This window comes from Loxodonta africana, chromosome 12 (assembly GCF_030014295.1).
Source record: "Loxodonta africana isolate mLoxAfr1 chromosome 12, mLoxAfr1.hap2, whole genome shotgun sequence".
In the NCBI taxonomy this organism is placed as follows: Eukaryota; Metazoa; Chordata; class Mammalia; order Proboscidea; family Elephantidae; genus Loxodonta; species Loxodonta africana.
This window is the reverse complement of record NC_087353.1, coordinates 75,615,242-75,634,108: the sequence shown is the minus strand read 5'-3', so window position 1 is coordinate 75,634,108 and position 18,867 is coordinate 75,615,242. Positions and strand designations below refer to the sequence as shown.

General features: G+C 40.8%; 1 protein-coding gene across 2 annotated transcripts in view; it reads right to left on the bottom strand.

Moving 5' to 3' along the window:
* Window positions 1-18,867, bottom strand: part of VPS35L (VPS35 endosomal protein sorting factor like) — a 130,721-nt gene that overhangs the window by 42,641 nt on the left and 69,213 nt on the right. For both annotated transcript variants that reach the window (XM_010598422.3, XM_064295647.1), the window contains 10 exons: window positions 18,516-18,632; window positions 16,386-16,439; window positions 13,708-13,788; window positions 10,733-10,795; window positions 9,452-9,537; window positions 7,524-7,604; window positions 5,513-5,576; window positions 3,233-3,331; window positions 1,331-1,408; window positions 194-308 (listed from right to left, as the gene is read on the bottom strand). In XM_010598422.3, coding sequence (XP_010596724.2) covers window positions 194-308; window positions 1,331-1,408; window positions 3,233-3,331; window positions 5,513-5,576; window positions 7,524-7,604; window positions 9,452-9,537; window positions 10,733-10,795; window positions 13,708-13,788; window positions 16,386-16,439; window positions 18,516-18,632 — 838 coding nt within the window. The remainder of the gene's footprint in view (window positions 1-193; window positions 309-1,330; window positions 1,409-3,232; window positions 3,332-5,512; window positions 5,577-7,523; window positions 7,605-9,451; window positions 9,538-10,732; window positions 10,796-13,707; window positions 13,789-16,385; window positions 16,440-18,515; window positions 18,633-18,867) is intronic.

Below are 18,867 nucleotides of genomic sequence, written 5' to 3'. Positions count from 1 at the left end.
GAGATCTGCCTTCACAAATGTGCATATGTCCAATGTGCTTCCTACGAGAGGAACAGATTTAAAACTCATCATTTATCACTTTTTTTCTTTTGTCCTCGAAAGAAACTCTCTTCTCTACACACACACGCGCGCGCAGGGTTGGGTTTCCTAAACAAGCGAGTGCCCGCCCACCAAGAGAGAATGACGGGCTTACCTTGGGAAAGGCACTGGTTGGCCAAGGCGACCTGACCAGAATGCAGGTAGAGATTGAGCCTCGTGAAGATTCCCACCAGGGAGGGAATGGTAATGAAGCAGTAGGCAACGCAGGCCTAGAAGAGAGGGGAGAGCCCCAGCAGGTTAAATCTGCAATGCCAGTGGTCTAGATTAATACTACTGCTTGCATCCATCCCGTATTTTCAAGTAAAAACACTTAAACCAGTTAATCCCCCATTTTGAGCCCCAATGGGTTCCCTCTTGCCTCTGCTGTACCTGACGACATTTGGGAGGACGGGGAAGGGTCATGGTATATGAAAAAAAAAATCCTCATCCGTCAATGGGGGAAGTAGGTAACATCTCATGTTGATAAAGTAAGTAACATTTGTTTAAACCAATTACTTATAAATACGGAGAGAATTAAAAGAAAAAATTGCTAAAAAACCCTTGAGGGAACTGACCGAGGATGTGGGAATGAGGTGAGAAAGGGCAGGGCTGGGATGCTTATTTTTAACTGTTATCTTTTTGGTACAGCTTCATTTTTAAAATCATGGGCATGTATTGCTTTGATAAAATTCTATGTAGGGTACTCAACAAGCTGAATTTTTCTCCCCCCAAACTTGTACATGACTCTCATCAAGAGGAAGAAAGGCATTAAAAAAAACCCATTGCCATCAAGCCAATTCTGACTCACAGTAAACCTACAGGACAGAGTAAAACGGCCCCATAGGGTTTGCAAGGAGTGGAATTTGAACTGCCAGCTTTTGCACTAGCAGCTGAGCTCTTAACCATTTGCCACCAGTGCTCCACAAAAAAAAAAAAAAAAAGGCACTAGGCCTTCCAAATTACAGGCCAAAGTTATGGACATAACTCAGCCAGCATACACAAATACAAATCTACCTCTCCACCTCCTCATAACACATATTAAAATTCAGATTCATCTGGTGGTTTCTTTTAAAAACATGAAGGATGTTGATTAGCCCACAGATACTCAAGGGAATTTTAATCTGAAAAAGCAATCTTAAACCACCCTTATCATGACACACTTGTTTTTTTCTCGGAATAGCAATTTAGTAACCTGAACACTAAACTACTCACTGAAGTTCAAAGCCTGAGAGTTTGTATCTTTAGAACGTACCCGAACAAAAGCAGCTGTCTTTCTGGAATGATTTCCTTTCATTACTTTTCTCGTTTCCATGGCCAACCGGTTCACACTCTGGATTTGTTAACAAATAAAATGACAATGAAATGATGGCTGACACAGGTTAACATATTCCACAGAGATCTGGACATTAACTACATACAAGGCGATGCGGACAATCTGGCTGGGGCCAGGACTGGTTAGCACCGAACCCTGCAGTGCCAAAGAAGCCATTGGGCCTGATTCCATCTCAGCTTATGCAAACACCTCCAGGAAAGGTGAACAAAAGGCACTCAAGGAGTCAGTCATGCCTATCAACCAACATTAAAAATGACCATTTTCTGGTTTAAGGAGTAGCCAAGGTTCACTTATTCTATTTTCAGAAATCCTACACACTAAGCTTAGAGATCTGAAAAGAAACATCCAAATCTGAGAGCAGAGCCATTTAGTTATGCAATAGGAACAAGAACAAGAAGAGGATTAACAGTAACAACAACGTCTAGAAGGTACTAGGTGCTGCTCCGAGAGCTGCACATTCCCCAGCTCATGTAACCCTCACAACCCTGCCAAGTGGGTAGTCCCACTTCCCTCATTTTACAGACGAGGCCTCTGCATACAGGTCTTAGGGTCAGTGATGCTAAGGCACCTGATAATCAACAAACAAATACATTAAAAAGGCTGTTTCTCCTAAATTTACACGAAGCAACTGAGGAGCCTTAGAGAACTCTTCCACAGATATGGAAAGTTCGGGCGTATGGTTCTCAAACTGTGTAGACCAAGGCACCCAATGGTGCTACAGGGAACTCACAGGGGCACGTCACTGAGGGGAAACACAGCCCTGCTCGCTGACTAAACACTGCTGGAGGCCCTGGCATGAGGGAGTGCAGATAAAACACTGCTGGACTGCATTATATCCCCTGTGGTGGGACCCTAATTTTGCAACGCTGAGTTTGGGACAGCTGCTGAGATAAAAAGCAAGTACTGGGCTAAGGAGAACTGCCCCATAAGGCTTTCAAGGCTGTAACTCTTTACAGAAGCAGACTGCCACATCTTTCTCCCTTGAAAGGGCTGGTGGCTTCGAACTGCCAAGCTTTTGGTTAGCAGCCGAGCGCTTTAACCACTGCGCCACCAGGACTCAAAAGATCAATGAGGAAAAGTAAACAAGGGTGATGGTGTCCAATCCAACTCCAGGTCCAAGAAGTCGTGCAGTACCCAACAGTTACACACGCTTCATTACAAAGTAATAACCGTGATTACCTGTTGCCATAGAATCGATTCTAACTCACAGCGACCCTATAGGACATAGTAAAACTGCCTGATATGGTTTCCAAGGAGCAGCTGGTGGATTTGAACTGCCCAACCTTTTGGTTAGCAGCTGTAGCTCTTAACCACTGCATCACTTGGGCTCCAATTGTGATTAGGAGAAAAACAAAAATATCATTTTTCTTTCAATTTATGTATATTGCTTTTTCAAATGGCTACCAAGTTGTTGGGGCATAAATACTTAAGTTGTTTGAACCTAACTACTTAACAGACAGAACTATCATTTATATTGGCCTGGAGGGCACTGTGAAAAGTCAATGAGAGAAACACCAATCCGAGACAGTTTGGGAACCTCTGGTTGAGGCAACAAGAGACTCTAGGTTAGTATTTCTATATTTATCGGTGTTTAAGTCACTTAAGTGTTTGCTGTGAGTATTCGGAAATAAGAATATGCAAATTTCAGCAAAAAAGAAGCTGATAAAAACCATCCAAAGATTTAAGCAAGGTTGTAGAAATTATCAACCTTTGAGAAACTACCTTTTGTGCCCTAGTGAGCAGCAGTACAGGATCAAATGAATCCCAGATTAAGATCAATGCCTGGCATATTTGTTGAAAGAAATGAATGAAAATCCTTACATGAATCAACTGCACAAGAACAGGTTCCAGATTGCAAAACATCGACCTGGCCTCAACGTAGAAACTCAGCTGCTGTTCAAAATCACGGCCAAAGGAAACCTAGAACCAAGGAGAAAGATGTTGAGAAGGACAGACAATGTTATTTCTAGGCAGGTTTGGATGAGCACACAAACCGAGAAGATTCTTCTTTGGGCGAGTGCTGTGATGACAACATCCCAAAAATCTTACAGATCTGAATGAGTGGAAATTTAAAGAGAACCCAAATTTAAAGCCAACACACACTGGAATAGCCTCTATCTAGAAAGGCTTTACATTACTGTACGCAGCATATGACCAAAATATTACTATTTCATCTTGTTGACGTGAGCACTGAACTAGAACATAAAAAGGCCAAAGGGTTTAAAACAGTCTCAAAACTTAAAGAGGATTTTCCATCCTATGAGAAAACCACTGGGAAGGAAATAATGGAATGTTGCCTGCCAGCTGTGGCCTTTTCACAGAGCGTAAATTTGGTTACTAGGAGCCATTTGTCAGAGGGGTTTCCCTAATAAAAGTCACACCTTTCTGCACCCTGACGGGGATTCCGACCTCAGCAGCTCACTGGTGGGCTGCCAGAGCCACGAACTGATGTTTCTCTACCATTAAAATTCCCCTCTTCTCCTATTTCTTCAAATTTATGAACAGCTGGTGAGTAAGACAAACGTTATGGGTATATCAGTCATTTTTGTCCAGAGAGGTTTAACATTACTGTTTCCATTACAGCTATCAGGTTTCACATCTTATTTCCTCATATTCTTTTCCATTGTAACTTGCTGACTTTCAGACAAAGCCACGAAAAGCATAAATACCACGTGGTCAGTATATAAATCAAGGACACAGGAGAGTCACCTGGTAAAATCTAGGTGTATTTCCTAACATGGGAGTGTTAGCACTGAAAGGCTAACCCTGAATGTTTATCAAAGTGGATATTTTCCCCACGGAGTCAGGAGGGCAGTTATAATCGGCCCTAATGATTGAAAAAGTCACATTTCCAAGGTTATTTTCAAAGTGATCTAGGCATTTTCATTTCGGTCAGCTTTGGTCCCGACATTCCCATTAAAATTGGAATTTCAGCTTTGCACACCACGAATTAAGGCAAAGATTGTTCCGGGTTTAGGATGGTGCGGTGAACTGTATCCAAAGGCGGCTGCGATAATCTCTCCCACTCCCCTTATCCTTTTGCATGTCTTTTGGCCACTCTTCCCCATCAAGAGGTGGCATCTACTTCCTCTGTCCTCCTCTGGGGCTAGCCCTGACTGGCTCTGACCAGCAGAATGCAGCACAGCCACTGGGTGGATTCTGAGCCTCAGCCTAAAAAAGCCTTGCAGCTCCCATTTCTGCCCTGGTAGAAACCAGCACCACGTAAAAGAGCTGAGGTGAAGCTAGTGAATGATGAAAGGCTGCATAGAAACAAATTGGCCACATCTGAGGACACCTCAGCCAACAGCCAGCACCAGGCCCCAGATACGTAAGCAAAGCCATCTAGGATCCTCCAGCCCCAATCTTGCTCCCCACCAGTCAACACCACATGGAGCGCATAGTCACCCAGCCAACCTATAGATTTGTAAGAATTAATAAATCACTGTTACTTCAAGCCACTAAGTTTTGGGGTGGCTTGTTACGCAGCAACAGATAATTAAACGGATGGGGGAGTGGACAACTGGTGTTGTCCATCCAGCATCCTTTCACCATTATTTGGTAGCAGCAGGTCAGCTGCTTCAGGGAACCCCTTCTCCCTACTCTGGGTCCATGGGATTCAGGTAGACCAGGTGCATATGTCTCCCCGGTCTGACCAATCCCCTGCCCGATGATCCAAATTAATCCAAAGAGCTTAATCCTCAGACTTCTGCTTGAGTGCCTCATGCTGGTCTTCAGAGCTGGTGGGAAGGAAACGCAGAGCTCTCATGAGGAGCATAGGAAGCAAGCCAAAGCTGGAGACAGATGAAGGTCCTGATGATATCACTGGAGCTGTTCCTCCAGAGAGCTCCATTCCTGGACTTTTTGGTCATATGAGCCAATATGCCCCCCTCCTACCCCTTTAGTTTTTTCTTAAGCCAGTTTGTCTTGGCTCTCTTTGCCCCCAGGAGAGTCCTGGCTAATGTATGATGTTTCCTAATTTCATCTTATCTCAATAAAAATGAAAAGCACCAGGGAACATAATGTCAACTGCTCTCACCAGGATGAGGATAAACAATTACATCACATTTCCAAGTGCCCTAAAACTTCTTCCTCAATACTTACCATTTTTACAAATCCATTAATCAAATATGCCAGCATTCTTTTCTCATCCTCAAGAGTGAGTGCACTGAAATCAATAATTGTACATAATTAACATCGAGGTAATACATGAGCTTCTAAAGAAAAAAAAAAATTAAAAGGAAAGCAATTTAACAGGTAAGGACATTTTGTATCTTCTAGGTGTAAAACTCCAACATCCTGTACATTTTTCTTTTGAAGATAATTTAAATGTGTTTCCCATTTCCCTCAAATACATCAAAGATTCCATTCTCAAGACCTAGTAACCAAGAAAAGAGAAGCCTACTTTCTCTTCTTTGAACTCTGGGCAGCGAGTTCTAAATTCAAATTTTCTATTTCACAGAAATTTTGTTCAGTATTTTATTATAAAAAATTTCTAACATATGGTAAAGTTGAAAGAATTTTCCAAAGAACAACACATACGCAACACTAAGGTTCTATCATTAACATTTTACAATATCTGCTTTATAACTATTTCACTCTCTCCATCCATCATTCCATCTTACTTTTAAGATGTTATTTCAAAATGAATTGTAGAATGCCATATGATTCTATTAAATAGACAATTCAACATAAATATAAGAAAATGTCAGGTCCTTATAGTTTTGATTGTATAAGTAAAGGCCTATAAAATTGTTCTCCAAATTTTATTTAAAAATTTTAAGAGCTCCCAAAAAAACAGGAATCAAGGTTTTTACTTGTTAGTTTGTTCCAAGGGGGGAAGTAAGGGTTGGCAAAGATTGCAAACCACCCCCTACTGTACAATGTCTCCTTCATCCTTTGAGAATATGTTTCCCAGTCGCCTTTATAGCTAGGAATGGCCCTATGACAGTTCTGGCCAATGGGATATGAATGTTGGTGATATGCATGCCTTCCAAGTCTTGCCCTTAAAAGAAAGCTGCTATCCTCCAGTGCTCACAGGCGGGAATGCGGACATGGTTGAGAGAAGTCAGCTTCCACATGCAGACAAGCACAATACCCCAGAGGGATGGCAGAGCAACAAGAGAGAGGGAACCTGGGTCCCAGGATCATGTTCTGAAGCAGAGTCACCTCTGAACTCGGGACCTACCCACACATTTACACAAGAGAGAAATAAACCTGTTTTATTTAAGCCACTGTTACTTGTCTCTGGAACAGCAGTCAGGCTAATACCCTACAGTACGAGCACCTTCCTGAGTGTTCTTTGTATATTTCTATTTTTGCCCAACTAACGTCTACCAGTTCTCTTTATTGCAAAAAGTCTTGATATTTCAATTTTTGTAACTACCCATCAATTTGAAAGCACAAAGAGTCATGGAAATAAATGATGCTAAAACTTAACAACAAAAAAAGAAATAACTATTAATCTTGTTGACATCTGTTATATTCCAAAATAATTTTCTCAATTCTTGTAAGATTTTCCAGTAAATCAATCTGTTGTGTTTAAACCTTCCTTGGGGACTAAAATTTCATCCACAAATAAGCGAGAATTGCCTTAAGCACACTCAGATGGCAGTGCAGAAAAGAACTGGGAAGCGAAGGAGAGGCGATTCAGCTTCTGACCCCAGGTGAGGCCTGTGGGTAGATCTGGGGCCCAAGTACACTGAGCAAATAACATCCTTCAAGTAAGGAATGCAGGCAATTTCATTAGAATTTCAAATAACTGGCTAATAATGAGATAAAATTAAAGAATCGTGTTAGTGGATAAGTGAGCTCATTATTAAACTATCTGCTGCTCACAGAAGCCTCTGGGAGACAGGGAGTTTGAGTTCACTTGGATGAACCCAGTCTTTTTCTCCCAGCAGAAATCTCTGTATAAAAACATCTGTCATCTCATTTTCTCAAGAAGGCTACCCTCGGCCTCCCTCCTCTCCTGAACTAGAATGTCCTCCTTAGCAAAAATCTTAATAAAGTCACATTATTCACACTGGCAGTTTAAAGCAGTAATTCCCTAATGGAATATGATGTGGCATTAAGGCCCAACCCTTGCTATGGTTCTGCTTTGAGCGTGGCTTACTTCACGGAGTCGTGCATGGTCTTACACACGTGCAATAGGGCGTTCAGAATGACGGGGTCCTTGGTGGGCTCGTGCTGATGCCTAAGAAACATTTAAAGATAATGGTAAAGCTACGTCCATTGAAAGCAATGAAAGCATGGATTTAGTTCTCATCTACTGTTTGTATCTGAGAAGCAGAAAACGATCAGGCTGCCATTTAACACAGTCCAGTTCACTAGTCATGGGCAATATTCTGGTTTTCTCTTGTTCTTCTTTAAATAAAAGTTTGCTCTTCTATCCATAGCATACCAAGTACCGTTGAGTCCATTCCAACTCATTACGACCCTACAGGATAGAGCAGAACTGGCTCATAGGGTTTCCAGGGCTGTAATCCTTATGGAAGCAGACTGCCACATCCTTCTCCCATGGAGTGGCTCGTGGGTTTGAACTGCCGACCTCTGGGTTAGCACTGAGTGCTTAACCCCTGCACCACCAGAGCTCCTATATCTACAGGATAGCTTCTCCTATTTGCAAAATTATGGTAAAACAGCTGTATTTCCTAAACCAGGCAAAGGGCAAACCTGCTGTCTTACTATGTTTCCTGTAACTTCTGAAGCTGTTCACAACCTGTCCATAACCGTGTCAAGTGCCTGGCAAGTGTATTCATTTGATTTTTCAAATCATATAAAAGGACAAACTCTTATAATACATCTTTATGCAAGCAGGCATGTATGTTCCAAGCACAAAGAATTAATCTTCTATCAGCGTAACACAAAGAAAGCTTAAAACATCTTATTCATCAGCTCAATTTTCCAAACTGTAGTTGAGTTCCATCTTACCTTTTTTTTAACCATACCTACACCATACTTAATATTTTAAGTGACTTTTTTTACTTAACTTTGTCCTAAATAACAATATACATGAAGTCACAGATTAAATAGGTTTGTTATATATTTTCTAATATACTTTAAGATAAATACGTAACTTAAAAAAAAAAACCTCCATATACCAGCTAAAATTATTTCATGTACCAACAGCAGTAGCAGTTTCAGGAAACACAGATTTGGTCAATAAAATTAAACGAACTAAGACACCTGCTCTCAAATTAATCAGCTGTATCTCCAAAACACTGAAAATAGAAACCTTTCTAGCTGTGGTATCTTGATAAGCATGGTTTTATTTTTATCTTTTAAAATGTTGCCTTTTAAGTTGTTCATCAAAAGATTGCTCCTTCCAAAAGCACATCAGAATAAAATGTAGGTATTGGTCAGACTCATGATAATTGTAACTCTGTCTTTTTAAGCACTAATTATAAACTTGTATCACAACTGCTGCTTTTAATGTGGTTTTCCTTCCCATCTTATTTCAGATAGGAAATATGTACCTATCACTAGGCCTACAAAAGTACATAAATTCTTTTTTTCCCTCATTAATATTTTTTTTTTCCATAAGAGAAGATTTCTTTTTATTTATCTCAGTTGGAATCTGTTGGACTCCTAAGTCTAAGAATTGATGTCATTCATTAGTTATGTAAAATTCTCCTCCATTACCCCTTTGATTAATATTTTATTATACCTTAAAGTACTAATATTTTGAATACACCAAGTTAAATAAAATATATTATTAAAGCTGATTCCACCTTTTTCCATTTCACCTTTTTTGTGGTAAATATATATGTAACAAACATTTGCCTTTTCAACGTTCTTCACATGTATAATTCAGTGACATTTTATTTATAATTTGTTCAACGATCACCATGATCTGTTTCCAAATTTTCCATCATCCTTGAAAGAAGCTCAGTGTCCCCTAAGCAATGAGCGCCCTTTCCGCTTCCTCCTGACGCCCCTGATAACCACTAATAAACTTTGGTCTGTATATAAATTGATTTCTCAACTGACCTCACAAGGGCGTCATTAACCACGGCTTCCAGGGACACGGGTCACACTTACTTGATAAAGGCTTCCATGATGCATTTGCACACTTCCACCCGCACGCTCTCTTTTTGGAACATGTCCAGAAATGGCAGGAATTTTTCCTAAACATAAAAAGCACTCTAAATGCAATTTACACAAGCTGATGGAAGGGATTTGTGGAACACCTTTCCTTTGGAGGTCAAGAAAGCAAACGTGGTGCTCATCTCTTTGAGGTGGTTAGATGTAGGCTCATCTGAAAGCAGCAAGAGACCTGAACGGGGATTTTTTTTAAACTATTATTATTAAAACAACCTACAGGCCTGTGACTGTGCATGAAAGGAAACCAGAGGAGGAATGGTACCAGGCAAGATGGAAGCTAAGGGAAGGGCACAGAATGTTACCATACAGAGAATATTCTCAGAGCCCTGGTGGCTCAGGGGTTAAGAGCTCAGCTGCTAACCAAAAGGTCAGCAGTTCAAATCCACAGGCAGCTCCTTGGAAACCCTGTGGGGCAGTTCTACCTTGTCCTATAGGGTCGCCATGAGTTGGAATTGACTCGACAGCAGTGGGTTTGGTTTTTGGTTTGGCTTCCCCAGGACGCAGCAGCAGCAAACTCACAGGGGTGCCATACGATATTCTAAGTTTCTGAGGGAAGCACAGTGAATCTCAACTCTGTCAGACACTGAGACAACTAGTAGCTCGAGGTGGTTTATAATTTCAACATTAGATTCCATGATAAAAAGCAAGTACCATGTGAAAATCGATGTGAAGAGGAAATGAGGGTGGGGGTGGGCTATTTAATACCGAGGTTTGAGAAGCTGGGCAATGCACAACAGGTGGAGACATCCTATTAAAAAATAAAACAAAAACTGTTGCTGTCGAGTCCATTCCGACTCATAGCAACCCTATAGCACCAAGTAGAACTGCCCCATAGGGTTTCCAAGGCCGTAATCTTTACAGAAGCAGACCACCACATCTTTCTCCCATGGAGTGGCTGGTGGGTTCAAACTGCCAACCTCCCACTTAGCAGCTGAGCACTTTAAACGCTAAGCCCCCAAGAACTCCTTTCAATGAAATGAAAATGTTTTTCTTTCAATTTGTGTGTGTAATTTTTTTAAATAGCTGCTTAAGTTGTTGGGACATAAATATTAATTGTTTCAGACCTAACTGATTTATAAAAGTAATTATTAAGTCTTCTGGCCTAGGAGTGTCATGAAAAATGACTGAGACAATGAGGGCTCCAGGAACTGAGAAAATTTGGCACCTCCGACCTAGAGGTAAATTTCCAAAGACAATTAATTAAGAAGGGTGACTTACCACTGAGAAAAGAACTGAGAAATCATGGAAGTGGGCAATAACTTTCTTAATTATTGACTGCAGCTGAAAAACAAAATGAAAAATGTATCTTATTTAATAAAACCTGGATTTTTTTTTAAAGGATTTTTTTTTTTTTCATAATTTGTAGTTAGTTATAACAAGGTAAGCCTGGACTGCTCAAGGGACAGAGAATTACGGTTAGGTTTTATCTCAGTCCGAGGATGGCCATCTTCATCTAGTTTTAGGGGAACAACTTCTTATCCTCAATCTCAGTTCTTCATCTGTAAAATGGAGATCAAAGAAGTACCCAACTCATTAGGTCCTCGTGAGGATGACTGCATTTTTTTTTGCAAATAACGTGCTCACAAAAATAATGCACCCACACATATAACACGTGGCATAGAGCACTTACCAAAATAGTGCAAGGAGGGGTGGGCGAAAAACTTACAACGCGCGCATTATCTGCATAAAAATACAGTAGATGGTGCGTATGAAGTGCTTACAGCAGAGACCAGCCCTTAAGAAGCTCTCTGTTAATGTCAGCTATTATTATTATTGTTATTATTGTTATTCTTCTTCTTCTTCTTCTTCTAGGGGTCAACAAACTTCTTCTGTAAAGGACCATACAGGCTGTCACAACTACTCAGCTCTGCTCTTTAGCGCAAAATCAGCCATTGACAATATATAAACAAATGAGCATGGCTGTGTTCTGATAAAACTTTATTTACAAAAACATGTGTGGGGTTGGATACAGCCCACAGGCCATGGTTTGCCAACCCCTATTCTAGTCCAATGTGGCCCTGTGCTACTTGACTGCTTCAGTGCAGAAGCACTAGACCAGGTTTGCCAGAAGCTCAAAGGCCATAATGGCATTGTCCAGGGGCAGTGGCACAGTCTGTGAAGTCTGCTCAGATGTTCAGATACTGATGTCCACTATCCTTCACCCTGAGATAAAAATTAGGATAATAAGACCCTGGACGAGGAGAACCAAGGAGGGGGGATTTCCTAAATAAAATATAAACTCCTGCCCCGGGTGCTGTCAAGAAGAAAAAACTTACTGACAAGTACTTTGGTCAAGGGATTGTCCGATTACTCTCTATTTTTCTTCCTGCAGTTAATACTTGATCTGTGGGAAGACCCTGTGAGATATATAAACATCTTGTCCCTCCTCAAATTTTCCCCCTAGACTTTGCATTCATTGAGGATTCTTGCTTGACCTGGTCTTTATATGTGACGGCTACACAACGGTGATTTTTCAACTCCACCATTTTTTCCACCCTTCTCAGTCAGCATAAGGAAAAGTCACCACCCTCCACCTTTTCCCTCATCTACCTATTTACCACCAGAATGGACTCATGGTTTCTTATTTTATCAATGGGTTATAATCCATTACTGTCCTTATTGATTGCGATGCTCAAACTGTCCCGCTGGGAGCCTAGGGGAGCCCCTTCGAGCTGTTCCGGGGCTCTTTCACATGCCCCCAACAGTTTTTTGAGTATTTCTCTTCTAGCACAAAAGATATTCTAGGCTCATCGTGTACCCACCCTGTTCCAGCCCTGGAGTATGCCTTTCTCCACAGGTCCAGGCTGTTTTATTTTCTAACATGGCCCTCACTTAGGGCACTGATACGGGCAACTGCCCTGAGTGCAGGCTGGCCCCAGGCCTCCTTTAAAAGTTGCTTTTGAATATTACAGAATTACTTTTTCTTCCTATAATTCTTCTCTCAGGAGTGGACTGCTTTAAAATCTTTTACATTATTCAAGGTTTCAATTAATTGGGTCTCTAGAAGTTAAGATCTTACTAAATATTCCCCAATCAAAACTGTCATGCACATCAGCTTTCATATGTGCCTGAGGGCTTCACAATCACAACGGTACAACCCATCTCCACGACACTCTTCATTCCTTCAACAATATTTACTGAGAGCCCGCTCTGCCCCAAGCCCCAGCCATGACCGTGTACTTTCCTCTTCCCACCCAGTGGATGTCAGGGAGTCAGTGGCTACTCAATCAACGGTGATGATGAAGCATTTTAATTAGCAAATGGTGAGAAATCCTGAAATTAGCAAAATGTAAAAATCATAAAGTTATTTAAAGAATATGTAACTAATTGTCTTATTCATACGAGGTGAAGTTCAAAATCAATCTCAGAATGTGATGTTCGTTACTAAATAAAAAATAAAATCTTTATTAGGTCAAAAGTTGCTTTACAATATGAGATTCTGTACTGTAGCAGGAAAAAACTGTTCTAAAGGACGCGATTAAGTCAACTGACAAAACTGGAATATGACAGTGGAAGACACAACAGTAGTGTATCGATGTCAAACTCCCTGAAGTTGATAGCTGAACTACGGTTATGTAGGAGAAATGTTCTTATTCTTAAGAAATACTCACTGAGGTATTTAGAGCTAAGTAGGATGATATATGCAACTTATTTTCAAATGATACACAAAAAAAATTTTACATAGTGTGCATATGCGCACCATACAGAATGATAACAATGAAGCAAATATGGCAATATGTTAATAACTGGTAAATCTGGGTGAAGGGTATATGTAATTTGTACTATTTGTACTATTCTTTCAACTCTCCTGTAAGCTTGAATTTATTTTCAAATAAAAAGTTAGTTTAACTAAAAAAAAAAAAAAATGTAGGTACCTTACTTACTGGTGACAATGACAATGACCTTTATTCAGCACTTACCATGTGCCAGACAACTTCCCATATCACATCTCACTTAACCCTCAAAACAACTCTGAGGGTCGGACTATTACTCTCGCTGTTGTGGAGGTGAGAAATCCGAGGCACAGCAAAGTTAAGTCATGGATCAAAAGGCACAACACAACTTGGATATGGCAGAGCTAAGATTCAAATCCCAGATTATCTGACTTTCTGGCCTACCCTTGCAACATGCCTAATTAATTCAACAGGATAAACTTCCTCACAGTGCCGAAATGAGAAATCAGAGTCTGTTACCTGTGGGTAGGAATCTTCAAATGCACGATCTGGAGTCATGTGCTTGATGACATCAGCTAAAACGGTATTCACCTCTCGTTTCTACACGGGGAAAAAAATCAAGCCTCTATTAAACACTGAACTGCAGTTGCCAACTATTTAACAAGGGAAAGGACTAACATGTTCAAAATATATCATGCAACTTTCAGGAAACAGTTCCAGATAATATAAGGGGAGAACTCCTACTCACATCACTGGTCTAGAATATCACAGTCCTAAACATGGCTACATCTGCACCAAATTACGACTAAGACACTGTTTTCAAAGGTTCTTGAGCTTTTTACACTGTTCATGCTTTCCCTATCGTTGTCAGCTGCCATCAAGTCAATTCCAACTCATGGCAACCCACGTGTGCAGGATAGAACTGCTCCGTGAAATTTTTAAGGCTGTGACCTTTCAGAAGCAGAGAGCTAGGCCCGTCTTCCAAGGTACTTCTGGATGAGTTCGAACCACTGACCCTTTGTCTAGTAGTCAAGCACTACACAGGGACTCCTGCTTTCCCTAAACCCCCTGCCGTCGAGTTGATTCCAACTCATAGTGACTCTACAAGGACAGAGCAGAACTGCCCCATACGGTTTCCAAGGAGCAGCTGATGGCTTCGAACTGCCAAACTCCAGGTTAGCAGCCGAGTTCTTAACCACTGTACCACCAGGGCTCCCTGCTTTCCCTAAGTGCGATAAAACTGGTCATGCTGCTTCCTGCCTGTCCATCCCAGGCCCTCCTTCAGCAGCTGTGCAGAGAGACAGCAAGGCTGTGCGATAACAGTACAGACTCCGGCTCCTTCAAGCCACCTGAGCCAACTGCTCACTTCACTTTTGTCATCTGTGTTCGGGGTAGGTGAACTATGGCCCAAATGCAGCCTATTGCCTGTCTTGTACAGCCATGTGCTAAAAACAGTTTTCATGTTTTTTAATGGTTGAAGGAAAAGTCAAAGAAGAATCCCATTTTGTGACAGCAAAAATTACGTGATTCAAATTTCAGTGCCCACAAAAGAAGTTTTATTGGAAACACAGTTACACTCACTCATCTCCTGCCTTTCCTGTACAAACTGTACCTCAGAGTAACTGAAGAGTCAACAATGGGAGTTTCTCTTTATACAAGTATTCCAGCTAATAAATAAAGAAGATGATAAACTTAGAATATCACCATTTTGCAACCTCCCGATAAGTTATAAGATCCAGACAACAGCTTCAGTGTCTGTTGACATCATAAACAGAGACAGGCAGAGACCATCAGCCTCCCAGGAGAAGCACCACACCCCCACTGTGCTGTGTCAAAGCACTGCCAAACAATCAAACCTGAAGCTGAGTATGTCTCTGTAACAAACTGCCAATTTATCAGAAATAGTGGAAACAGAGGCACAAGTTAAACTCCCTCATGGAGATGCAATCAGCAAAACACAGACTGGGAAACTATAGGACAAATGATCCCAACTCTTCAACAAAAAAATTATAAAGAAAAAAAACTGAGAGAAAACGTAGATTTAAGAAACACTTACGCATATCAAGTGCAATGGATGGACCTTATCTTATACTTGATTTGAAAAGATAAATTTAAAAAAGGAGAACAAGAGAGAGACATAATTGGGGAAATTTGAACATCGACTGGGTATTTAATGATACAAATATTTTTTTAGTTGGCGTAACAATATTGGAATGTTTCAAAAAGTAGAATCCTTACATTTCAGACATATGTGCTAAAATACAGATAAAATGCTGTGATGTCTAGGATTTGCTTCAAAATAATACAGGGTAGGGGAAGTGGTAGAGATATAAAGAGACAAGATTGGCCATAAGCCGATAACTCCTGGGTGATGGGTACAGGGGAGATCTTATTTTTGAAATTTTCCATAATAAAAAGTGAAAAAAAGTATGGACAAAATAAAATCAACGAGCTCAACATACAATATTCTTCCATTTACACAATATTCAAAAAGAGGTGAAACCCATTTCTGGTGTTAGACCAGGATGGGGGTTACCTTCGACTTACCAAAGGCTGGGGTCATGACTGGGAGAGGAAGTGAAGGGGGTTTCTGGGGGGCTTATTATTTCCTATTTGCTGATCTGGACAGTGACTACACAGGTGTGTGTTGTGAAAATTCATTAAGCAGTACACTTAACGATATGTGCACTTTTCTGTTATGCGTTATACTTCAATTTTTAAAAGTTCACTAAAATAAGTAACTCTGGCAACAGGATTTGAACCTTGTTCTATCTGCTTCTAAAGTCCTTGCTCTCTGACAGGCCCAGTATTTCTCAAACTGGGGTTCTATTGCATACCTAGGAAAAGTGCCTGTTTGCTTAGCGAAAAAAATTGCATGCAATGCAAATACGTTTGGGAAATGCTGCTCATGAGACTCCCCTGGAAAGTAACAATATGAGCATATAAGCATCTGAGGTGTCCTATGGAGAAAAGAAACTATTTAACATCATATAACACAGTATTTCCCAAATTTATATGTAAGCGTGGAACACTTTTGTTAGAGTACACATATCAGTGCTTCAGCACACTATACTATTAAGGAGGTAATTTTTATAAATTATAATAATCACCATTGTTAAATGTCTAAAGGAGACCCATTATTATAAACATAAAAAAGAAAATACAACTCTTTCAAAAACAATACCACAGCCACATACCGTGAAATGCTTGCAGGTGTATTCTACCCACACTTCGGCACAATTAATGTAGTCCTACAAGGAACAAGGAAAAGCTGCTTTACGATAAAGACAACATGGTTCACAAAGTCCCCTCAAAGGCTCTGATACTGGAAAGAATAGACAAGAGAGAAACTTCAAGAGTGGTTCTTTATAGGAAATTCTGGCCCACTGATAAATTTAACAGTGAGAAATGAGTTACTAAAAAAAAAGTTGCTTAAAAAGTCCAGACTTACTGATCGATTGAGACAAGAGGACTCCCCAAGACTATTTTCCCAACAGACTCTTTAAACCTTGAGCTGAAACTACCCTAAGGTCACCTTTTAGCTAAATGACAGGTTAGCTCATAAAATAAAGAATATTACCTGTGAGTACTACCCACCTTTAAAAACTCATCTGTATGAGACCAAATGGTCAACAATTACTCTAAAGCAAAGATAAAACGGGGTAAGGGGACAGGAAACCATATTACTGGAACAGGCATGGTGACAAAAGCTATGCAGCATCTCCTTCCTCAAAGATGATCTCTGGGACTTCTCCAGGAAGGTGGGTCATGCTGCCCTATGTCCTCCACTCCCTCCTATCAGAGGCGGTACCACGTCTAGCTGCTGCACAGGCAGGCCTCCTCGTGGCCACACCCTCCGGGCAGACGTGCAGCAGGACTGAGCCAGCGGGCTCCTGCTCTGGGTTCCCAGCGCCTACGTAGCCTGAGGCCCTGCAGCTCAAAACTGCTGTGGCATGGGCAGGGAGGAAAGAAAGAGGCAACAGAGTGGCTGTTTGGAAGAAACGCGTGCGAGTTTACTAACATGCCAAGTAAGCCGAACTGGGCCTGAAGCCTCTGCCTTATTGGGGCCAGGTGCTCAGCCAGGCTCCCAGTGCCCCTGCAGGAAGCCCTGAGCCTCGGTGTCTTGCCAGGCCCAGGGGGCAGAGCAAGCTCCTGGATCCTGAAGGCAGGACTTGCAGGGACAGGAGTGGAGCCCTGGAGGCAGCTCCAAGAAGGAAGCTCTGACCCAGCACAGGAGGAAGGTGAAGTGGTTAAGCCATGGGCCCTCCAGTCACATAGCCCAGCTTTATCCGCTGTGTCTCCTCCAAGCCTCCTTCTTCCCAGAGGAATAATCCATGACTGGACTTGTCACAGAGATGAGTACATCAGTAAATCTTAGCTGTTATTTCTACGATCATATTTTCTAAATAAAAAAAATCAGACGAATGTGCTGAAAACAACAAAAAATCTTCCATTTTTGCATAATGCCAATTTTTGCATAAAAATGTGGTCTTTGGAACCTAACCAGGTCGATAAGTGAGGAGTGGGTATACTTTCAAAACAGACATTTTCAAATCCAAATACTACAGGCTATTGCATTTTGAATGCTCTCTGCAAAATTTAAACCAAAAAAAAAAAAAAAACAAATCAGTTGTCATCCAGTCAATTCTGACTCATATCAACCCTATACGACAGAGGAGAACTGCCTCACAGGGTTTCAAAGGAGCTGCTGATGGATTCGAACTGCTGATCTTTTGGTTAGCAGCTGAGCTCTTAACCACTGTGCCAGCAGGGCTCCCATCAATCTACATGTTAAAAAACTAAAATAACTGGGTTTTTTTATTTTTTAATTTTTAATAAAAATTAATACACAGCAAAATCTATACCAATTCAACAATTTCTACATGTACAATTCAGTGACATTGATTACATTCTTCAAGTTAGACAACCATTCTCACTACCCCTTTCCAAATTATTTCACTATCATTAACATAAACTCACCGCTCCTCAAAGCTTCTCATCCAACCTTTTCAGTTGCCTTTGTCAATTTGATCACATATAGAAAATTCTTTAAAAGAGCAAAATGCTCAAGGCAAACATTCTTTACTAACTAAGCTAAACTATTTGCTTAATTTAAAGATGACTTCAGGAAATAGTTTCCTTTAAGGTTTAAAGATTACCTCAGGGCAATAGTTGGGTGGGTGGATGGTGGGGTGGGGGGTACTATGGATTTCTTTTAAAAAACAGAAATATAATTTGTGAAAAGATAATTTTTTTTATAAAGAAGAGTATACTGCATAACTTGGGACAAAAAGCAGCCATCGATGTAAGTCTAAAAGGTCACCCACCTGTGGATTCTTCAATTTAGTGATAACTTTCCAAGCTTCATTCAGAATCTGAAGTTGGTCGCTCTCAGGTGGATCAGCCAAGGCCAAGTTTAATCCCAATGATCGAAAAAGGAGATGCTAAGAAAAATGTGAAACCATTGTGTTACGAGAGATTGTAAATCATAGTAACCTGAGGCTTAACAGCAAAGAAAAAATTTTGAAATTTAGTTTGTCTCAGGATTAATCTTCCAATGACCTCTTTCTGAAGTTCCACCTCAGACCTACATGAGTTAGACCGAGAAACTGAAAATAAGTCAGCTCCATGTGATCCTGTCATCTGTGCCCATAGCATTCCACTGGGCAAAGCTTTTCA